General features: G+C 44.2%; 3 protein-coding genes across 3 annotated transcripts in view; 2 read left to right on the plus strand and 1 right to left on the minus strand.

The window, feature by feature from the left end:
* The first annotated feature begins 1,562 nt into the window (after positions 1-1,562).
* LOC131893427 (glutamate receptor 1-like) lies at positions 1,563-5,767 on the plus strand. The gene is made up of 10 exons (XM_059243458.1): positions 1,563-2,196; positions 2,263-2,501; positions 2,563-2,764; positions 2,828-2,957; positions 3,025-3,370; positions 3,438-3,602; positions 3,693-3,904; positions 3,979-4,478; positions 4,573-4,912; positions 4,986-5,767. The coding sequence occupies exons 1-10, from the start codon at positions 1,936-1,938 to the stop codon at positions 5,327-5,329; spliced, it is 2,739 nt and encodes a 912-aa protein (XP_059099441.1). The 5' UTR covers positions 1,563-1,935; the 3' UTR covers positions 5,330-5,767.
* Positions 5,768-5,800: 33 nt separating this feature from the next.
* LOC131893431 (protein disulfide-isomerase A5-like) lies at positions 5,801-8,437 on the plus strand. The gene is made up of 6 exons (XM_059243464.1): positions 5,801-5,935; positions 6,008-6,100; positions 6,164-6,532; positions 6,610-6,747; positions 6,815-7,546; positions 7,609-8,437. The coding sequence occupies exons 2-6, from the start codon at positions 6,089-6,091 to the stop codon at positions 8,284-8,286; spliced, it is 1,929 nt and encodes a 642-aa protein (XP_059099447.1). The 5' UTR covers positions 5,801-5,935; positions 6,008-6,088; the 3' UTR covers positions 8,287-8,437.
* The window catches only part of LOC131893453 (protein limb expression 1 homolog), a 1,510-nt gene continuing 544 nt past the window's right edge, over positions 8,379-9,344 (minus strand). Inside the window, exons 3-5 of the mRNA XM_059243490.1 lie at positions 9,277-9,340; positions 9,064-9,204; positions 8,379-8,917 (exon numbers count right to left, since the gene is read on the minus strand). Of these exons, the coding sequence (XP_059099473.1) occupies positions 8,519-8,917; positions 9,064-9,204; positions 9,277-9,340 (604 nt within the window). The 3' untranslated portion in view covers positions 8,379-8,518. The remainder of the gene's footprint in view (positions 8,918-9,063; positions 9,205-9,276; positions 9,341-9,344) is intronic.

The raw sequence follows: 9,344 nt of genomic DNA on the forward strand, positions 1-9,344 counted from the left end.
GAACTGACCGAAATCATCCAGTTCATTGTATGTAGAAGCGTTTTAATAATCCTGAGTAGATATGGTAACGACCAGGGCAGTAGTAACGAATTGTAAGTAACGAAATGACAGTAATTCGTTCCTTTTTTCGGAAAGGCACTGTACTCCATAACAATTTAAAATGGAGTAACTGTAACGACCCCCCCCAAAAAACTAAAAAATACTCGCGTTACTCGTTCCTTTTTCATGCCTCGGAGAGGCATTTAATATTTTCGTTTCTCTTTTTTGGCAGCTGAGGAAACTGAAGGTTTAGACAAACTAACAGAAATTTCAATTTCTTTATAGCTTCATATATCCTTAAGATGGAAGCTCAGGGCTGAAAATTGTGGTTGCTTTTGACAACAATGAATGTGTTTTTAAAATCTTGTTATATTTGCGCGTTTCATTGTACATTCTTCTCATTCAATTCCGTTTGACTAAAGAACACGATACCGAGCGAAATCTTCCTTTAGCCTGAGTATGCTGCACCAAATTTCTCAGCTGCTGATATGCTCATCATCCTCTTCACTTTATTCTTCATCATTAGTTGAGCCCAGGAATGATCTCAGTTTTAGATGTGAAATATGCAAATAATTTGTCATCCAGGAGAAGTACTAATACATAATGTCCGCCAAGTATCTTAAAAGACGCTATATATGTGGAAAATGCTTAAAATATGTAACCAAATTCCTTCGAAGATTTGATTTTTGATACGTTTTCCGACCAACGTTATAATAAATACACAAAAAAATAAAACTGAAGTCAGTAAACCAGTTTTTCTCTCCGGTTGATTTTTCAAACAAGCAAAATTGACTTTGCTATGTCACCTTATTTATGATACTTAACTTTGTCCGGTATCGAAATCCCCACTCAGGACCCAATAATACGTTTGGAACCTTAACCTCTTCTTACATAATACCTCTTCTTTTCGCAATCCAATTTTCCACATTTTTTTTCGAAAGACTATGGTAGCCGGAGTTTAAGTGGTCTAGAAGGCCAATTAGGAAAGGATTATTTTCCTATAGATGCATTTCCCAATTCCGCGCCTTCATCAGCAACAGAGCAATCGTCGAAAAATAGAGTAATCATAGTTAAGTTACTACAACTTACCCGTAATAATATGTCCACATTAGATTTAATTTATTAGTAAGGTTTTTTTTTTCTTTAATATTAATATTAGTTAGATAAACGTGCTGATATTTCAGTTATCTTAGCCAATGATTGATCAAAAGTAACAAATAGCAGATGAGCCCCATTTGGCGCTTACAATTCGTTTTGCTTCTGCCTTACTTGTGAGGTCAAGTTCTCACATCAAGTTTAAGGGCTCTAATTATGACAAATTTATTTCACTTTCAGCATTGTCCCGCACAGCTCTAGATTTTAGGCGTATTTTAAAATCGGAAAAAATGATCTTTTTGACGTGTTTCTCAGACACCAGGCTTTGGCCTTTCTCAGTGGTGGCCAGACTCCAAAGACTAATAAAACGGCTCGTGGGTCGAGCTCAGATTTCGGCTTATTTTGCCACTCCTCCCAAAAGGGGAAAAATATGTTGGAACGGCTCAAAAAGGAGAAGGCTGCCCGTTTATCCTCGTCTCTCACTCTCGCACATGTTGGAATGGACCAGTGAACGAAATGGGGAGGGGGGATTGAGTTCTTGGCACATTTCTACGCACATGCAGTAGTCCGCGGTTGGTATTTGTCGTGTGTACGACAGCGAGAGAACGAGAAAGAAAGAGAAAAAGAAAGAGAGAGAAAGAAAGAGGGTGAGAGAGAGAGAGATGACACCAAGAAGGCAGAGAGGCAAAAAGGGACTTTCTCCTCTCTCTTCGAAGACGGATGCTGATGTGACTTTAGATGAGTTCCAAAAGGTCTTCTCTGCCAAAGGATCTTTGAGAAGACCTCCCAGGATTGGATAAAATGATGTGGAACCCTAACAAGGCCGCGATAACTGTCTTGGTTATGATTAGTGGTTTTAACATCGAACCCACCTATGCCGAAGACATTCCAGTGGGCACGATCTTGAGCCTTTGGGAAGACTATAAAGAAGTGTTCACCGCCATGCAGTTCGCTTTGGAACAACAGCACAATCAAACCAACAAATTGTTCCAATTCAAACTATTCGCTGACAACATCAAAACAGTGGATGCTTACAAGCTGACCAGGATCATATGTCGACAGGTTGGGATATCAAGTGATCAGAAAGGACGTTCCAGTTTGTACTTATTTGATACCCTCAAATTTCAGTTTGAGAGAGGGATCTTTGCTCTGATGGGGACAGTAGATCCTGAATCATTTGACACGTTGCATTCGTACGCGAATGCATTCGAAATGCCGTTTGTCACCCCATGGTTTCCAGAATCCGTTTATCACGCTCCTCGCGACCATAAACAAGATTTTGCCATTCAAATCCGACCCGAGTATCATGAAGGCCTGGTAGAGCTCATCACATATTATAAATGGGAAAAGATCATATACGTCTATTGGTAAGATCCGTGCGTTATAAACCGTCTGACAAGCTTCGCAGTTCTGATGGATTCGTTACAGCGATTTTGATGGACTTCTGAGGTTACAAAGAATCTACAAGGACATTCCAAAGGATGCCTATGGCACTTTTCAGTTCAGAGTGGAGATAGTTCGGAAGATCAGTACAGCCAAAGAAGCTATCGAGTTCCTCTTAGAACTCGAGAAAATCAATAGAAACTCCTACAAACGAGTGGTCTTGGATTGTCCGGCCACAATTGCCAAGGTCTAGGTTTACTTGAAATACTGATCTAATTGGGCTCAAATGACAAAGTTCATACCATTCCAGAGTATTTTGGTTAGCCATGTGCAGAATATTCATCTGGGAAGAAGGAACTTTCACTATCTAATGTCTGGTTTGGTCCTGGATGATCACTGGGATAGTGGTGTGGCAGAATATGGAGCAATTAACGTTACTGGTAAGCAATCCCACCCAAAATAAGGGTCACAAGCAAGTGATGGCCACAATGCAATTGTTATCTTTAGGTTTCCGTTTGATCAATCCCAAGGCAGATTTTGCCAAACAGTTCCTGGAAACGTGGAAATCATTGGATCCAGCCAAATATCCCACCACAGATGGGATTTCGGCTATAGGAGCTCTATCGTATGACGCAGTGAGCGTCCTTGAATCTGCCTTCACCACACTATTGCAACAAAACCCAAACATGTTCCGTCACAATTTGCGACGTGGCGAGATCTTCAACAAAAGACAAAAAGGCCTGGTCGCTTGTGACATGTCCGGAGACGAAAGACAGAAACCTTGGGAACATGGAGCTACCATCTACAAAGCTTTGAGAAATGTCGATATTCAAGGATTAAGCGGAAGGATCAGGTGCGAGAAATGAGCCAAAATGATGGTTGCAGGAGCTTGATGGGGTATTTATAAGAATGTGTTCCAGGTTCAATGACGAGGGTAAGCGGCATAATTACTCTTTGGACGTGGTTGAGATGACTCCAGGGAGTACTCTGATCAAGATCGGCACGTGGAGTGATCTAGAGGGTCTTGAGGTGGCCGTAGATCAATTCAGGCACAGAGGTCACATATCGAGGATGAAAAACGTCAAGTGAGCAAGCTAACCATATTTACGTAGAGGAAAGTGTTGGTAGTCGCGGTGTTTAGACGATTCGGATCAATCATCCTCATTAACTTTTAGCAATAAAACCTACATCATGACAACCATCATTGAAGAGCCATATATCATGGTGAAACAAAACGTCCATGGCGAGCCTCTTTTGACTGGGAATGACCGGTTCGAAGGCTACTGCAAAGACTTGGCGGATCTCATATCTAAGGCAGCCAATGTACATTTCGAGATCCATCCCGTGAAAGACGGAAAATACGGAAGTCCCGATCCCACAGCTCCAGGTGGATAATGTCATGCTTCAGGTGGACAAGTCTTTAAGACACTTAGATTTTCATGATCGTCTTTTTTTTTGAAGGAGGATGGAATGGAATGATCGGAGAGTTGGTGCGGAAAGAAGCTGACATTGCCATTGCGCCTTTGACGATCAATTCCCAACGAGAAAGGGTGGCCGACTTTACGAAACCGTTCATGTCATTGGGAATCTCAATTATGATCAAAAAACCTGCCAAACAAAGGCCGGGCGTCTTCTCCTTCATGAACCCATTGAGTCAGGAGATTTGGATGTGCGTTGTCTCCGCCTACATTGGAGTTAGCATCGTCCTCTTCTTGGTCTCAAGATTCTCTCCAAATGAGTGGAAGATCGAAGGGACGTTGGGGGGAACCACAGTGGAGAATTCGTTCTCAGTCATGAACAGCTTTTGGTTCGTCTTGGGCGCGTTCATGCAACAAGGAACAGACATCACCCCTAGGTCTTTGAGTGGACGCCTGGTGGGTGGTGCTTGGTGGTTCTTTTCCCTGATTCTGATCTCGAGTTACACTGCCAATTTGGCAGCCTTCCTGACGGTTGAAAGAATGGTAAGCATGGCAACCGACCAAACCTCCGGGAATCCAGAGTCTCAGGACCAAACAGGTTTAGAGAAAAGAGCTTTCGAATGTTTCCCATTCACAGGTTACACCTATCAATTCGGCGGACGACTTATCTCTGCAAACCGAGATCGAGTATGGGGCTCTCTCAGGAGGGTCGACTGTGAGCTTCTTTAAGAATTCGAAGATCTCTGTGTATGCTAGGATGTGGGAGTTCATGTCGTCCAGACCGTATGTCCTCACAAACACCACCGCCGAAGGTATCCAACGGGTTCGAGATTCTAAGGGTAAATACGCCTATCTCATAGAGTCCACCGGCAATGAATACACAAATGAGCGGTATCCCTGCGATACCATGAAGGTCGGCAAAAATTTGGACGCCAAAGGCTATGGGATTGCTACAGCCAAAGGCTCTGGTTTACAAGGCAAGGCATTGTTCTTTATATCAACAAGGGCCGAAATGGAACCTCATGATTACCTCGGATTCCTCCTTTGCAGATCCCATCAACTTTGCAGTCTTAACCCTTAAGGAGAATGGCGAATTGGCCAAGCTGAAGAACAAATGGTGGTACGAGAACACGGAGTGTCAGCATGACACGGAAAAGACTAAAAAGAATGAGCTTCCACTGAGCAACGTGGCCGGAATATTCTTTATCCTGGTGGGCGGTTTGATCATAGCTATGTGTGTGGCCTTGTTTGAATTCTGTTACAACTCCAAGAAGGAGGCCAAAAGAGCGAAAACCACTTTGTCGGACGCTATGAAGGGTAAAGCTAGACTGGCTCTATCCGGAGGGCGGGACTTGGACTCGATCCGATTTTACGGAGACTCATCCGCGCTTTAAATGCCAATCCAAATGCCAAAGGTGTCAACTGTCATCTTCACGGAAACTCTCCTGAATGCTCAATGTCCAAGGCCAAAATTGAATCCTTGCTTCCCAAGAGTCCTGAAGGATGCGTTTGAACAAATTTACCTTCATTCATTCACCTTAGGTGTCAAGCAAATTCTACTCCTTGAACCGATCTAAGCACTAGAATGCCGGTAGTGGATTCCATCTTTCTTCCCTGCCCACCTCCCAATCTGAGCCCATGATTCAATCTCAATGTGATGGAATGCACTTCACTTAGTTAATCCATCGTCTCACTGAACCTTCAAAATCGCGCCCATCATGGCTTGATTCCGCTCAAATCAATTGTGTACTATATGTATGTATATCCACCCGAATGGCGCGAATTATTAATATAGGTCAGAAGTAAAGCTTGCGATCGCTTGAACCACTGGATTCCCTTCTGAACGTTCTGAACTCTCTGTCTGTAGGATGGCTGGCGTAGGCAACTTCTCTCAACCTCCCAAACGTCAGCTAGGTTGGATCACATTCTGTAGTTGCGCCAACCGCATTCTCCGGCATTTGGGGTCAAGGGAATCAGGTCACAAGAGCTCTCATAAAGAGGCAAGAACAAAACATTGCTTATTCTATTTTATTTTGTTTATAATTTGTGGTGTATGATATTACCATTTGAAGCTTTACATTCCAATGTAAAGTGAGCAAAGGGCTGATGCAGAAGAACAGGTGTGGTCTGAATGATATTGAAGCGTCATCAAGATGAAATTGCAGGTAGGTATGACATTATGTTCTTTTGGAAATTATGTGAAATATATTTGTAGGGTGTGTTTATAGACTTTGCTCCTATGGACCTTCTGGGTATGGATCTCTTGGGCTTTGGTCGAAGGCAAGAAAGTCAAGAGCAAATCTTTGGTGGAAGCCATTGATGATCATAAGGAGTTTAAGAAGTTACTCAGGACCAAAAATAACGTATTGGTGGCCTTTTTGAACGACCCCAAATCCGGCCGTGAAGACCTGACCAAACTATTGGACGACGTAGCCGAAGCCATTAAAGGCATTGGCACGATTGCCACCGTGGATTGTCAAGAAGGGAACGGTAAAAAGCTGTGCAAAAAACTCAAAGTGAACCAGTCCGTTCTAAAGCACTATCAAAATGGGGAGTTCCATTTGGATTACGATCGAAAAGAACGCCTGCAGACCATGGTAGATAATTACCTTTTCTTCCTCATTTTTTGGCTGGAGTCCTATTTTATCTTGTATGAATGAATCTTATTGCTTAGGTCAATTTCATGAAAGACCCCAAAGGGGATTTACCTTGGGAGGAGGATGATTCCGCCCGAGATGTGGTCCATATTCTTGATGTGGCCAGCTTCAACAAACTTCTTAAGAAAGAAAAAGACAAGGATCTCCTGGTCATGGTAAGATTTTTCTGGCCAACATGATCTCTGTCTACTCGCGCTAATCAGCGATAACGTTTGATGTCAGTTTCATGCCCCTTGGTGCGGCTTTTGTAAGCGGATGAAGCCGGATTTCCAAGAAGCAGCCACTGAGATCAAAGGCTCTCAAGGTCGTTTAGTGGCCGTTGACATCACCAAACCCGGGAACAATGGGCTTAGCCGTAAATACAATGTCACCGGCTTCCCCACTTTGCTGTACTTTAAAAACGGAGCCATGAAGTACACATATCCCGGGGAGAACAAGAAAAAGTCCATCGTGGATTTCATGACCAATCCGAGCCCTGACGAGCCCGTCAAGGTGAAAGAACTAGCTTGGAGTGACGAACCCTCGAATGTGATTCATTTGACCGATGCCACCTTCGACCAAGTCTTGGCTGAAGAAGCCAGTCTCTTAGTTATGTTCTATGCCCCCTGGTGCGGACATTGCAAACGAATGAAGCCACAATTCACGGCTGCCTCTAGCGCTTTGAAGTTGGCTGGCATTGCGGGGAAATTAGCTGCGGTGGATTGTACGGTCGAGCGAGAACTTGCCTCACGGTTCGAAGTCAAGGGATACCCCAGTGTCAAATATTTCAAGGATGGAGCTTTGGCCTTTGAAGCCGGTCATGTTCGAGAAGAGAATGACATTGTGGCATTCATGAAGGATCCACGGGAACCACCCCCACCTCCCCCTCCAGAAAAGCCCTGGTCCGAAGAGGAATCCGAAGTTCATCATTTGGACACGGAAACCTTCAAACCATTTTTGAAGAAGAAAAAACATGTGAGTCTTGATGTCATGGGTATCATGATGTTTGCTTTTCTACAATGTTGTAAATTCTGCAGGTTTTAGTGTTTTTCTATGCCCCGTGGTGCGGGCATTGTAAAAAAGCCAAACCCGAATTTACAGACGCGGCAGCCGAATTCGCTGACAACGTCAAGGTCGAATTCGTGGCCGTGGATTGCACAATAGAACGATCCTTGTGTTCGACCTACGAAATCAAAGGTTACCCCACTCTCAAGTACTTCAAATACTTCGACAAGCAACCGGTCTTGGACTACGATGGGGGTCGAACCCAAGCTGATTTTGTACGTTTCATGAAGGATCCGGACAGCCCCGCCCATGGCAAGCCTCCGCCCCCTCCCAGTCCCAAAGAGCAGTGGTCTGGGATAGAAGGAGGTGATCATGTTCTGATTTTAACCGCTGAGAACTTCAAATCCGATTTGGAGAAGGTGGGCCATGCCTTGGTCATGTTCCATGCCCCCTGGTGTGGCCACTGCAAGAACATGAAGCCGGATTTTGCTGCTGCCGCCAAGGAGCTCGAGACGAATAACAATCTGGCCTTGGGAGCTGTTGACGCCACCATAGAAGGTTCACTGGCCAAGCAATTCGATGTTCGAGGTTATCCTACCTTGAAATATTTTCGGAGGGGAGTTGTGGCAGAGCAAGAGTACGAAGGTGGCAGACGGAAATCGGACTTCCTGGCGTTTTTAAAAGGAAAGGTCTCCAAAGACGAGCTTTGAAAGCAGACATATTTCATTCGTTTTACATTTTTTGTGATACATCTCAAACCAACCTTGCCGTGACCAGATCTAACAAAAGTAACCTCACTCACTCACATGCTAATCTTTGTATATTTTGATACATGACGAAATATATTTATATTTTACACAATGGGAACGATTTATTTGACAAGCACGCATAACCAATAGAGTGTATTGTATGTCTTGAAAACACAAGCATTGAATCCACGGGTCAATCATAGGGATCGCCCACTTGTGAATTGGCCAACATCAGGATGTCTTTCTTCTCCTTGGGAAATCTGAGCTCTTTGCCCGCCAATCGAGCCTCTTCCAATTCTCGTTCCGACAAGTTGAGTTCTCGGGAAATGATCCCGGGGATCTCCTGCTCTCGAGCGATCCAGTCCAAGGCCATTTGCGAGCGCATATCGTCGTCCAAAGGCCGATGAGAGTAATGCTCCACCACCTCTTGTCTTGAACACTGTCGCTCGCGCATCGCCTTGAGTGAGCCGTTCCAATGCAACAATTGGAACACGGTCATGAGCTCCTGGAACTCGAGCATGGTCTTGCCCAAGTTGGACTCGAGCATGAATCGAAAGGCTGCCACTCCCGGACTCGGTGTCTCTCCAATAGTCTGAAGTTAATGAATTCCCGGATATGGGTGAATATCGAAACAATTCAATACACACTCCTTATTACAAAGTTCAAGCGGCAATAGACTCGTCAATAAGCAATGCTTAGTACCATCACCTTCTTTCACTCTGTTTTTTTAAGACTTACCCCATAATTGCTACAGGCATCGTGAACAGCTTTGGCAATGAAGTCTTGTGTGATCTTTCTCGTTGGCTGTTCATTGAAAATAGAATTCATTAGGGCGATGCGAGCGGCACTCCGGCGAGCTTCGGCCTTGGTCGGGCAATTCTACGTAGTCAGAAATCAAAAGTCTCATTAAGCACATTTGATTTTTCTTTCTTAAACTACAAGTCTCCTTACTCCGTAGCTGGCAAAGCACGAGCCTCCGGGCAAAGTGACATAGCAGACATAAGGTGGACTTGAACTGG

Source organism: Tigriopus californicus, chromosome 2, assembly GCF_007210705.1.
Source record: "Tigriopus californicus strain San Diego chromosome 2, Tcal_SD_v2.1, whole genome shotgun sequence".
Taxonomy (NCBI): Eukaryota; Metazoa; Arthropoda; class Copepoda; order Harpacticoida; family Harpacticidae; genus Tigriopus; species Tigriopus californicus.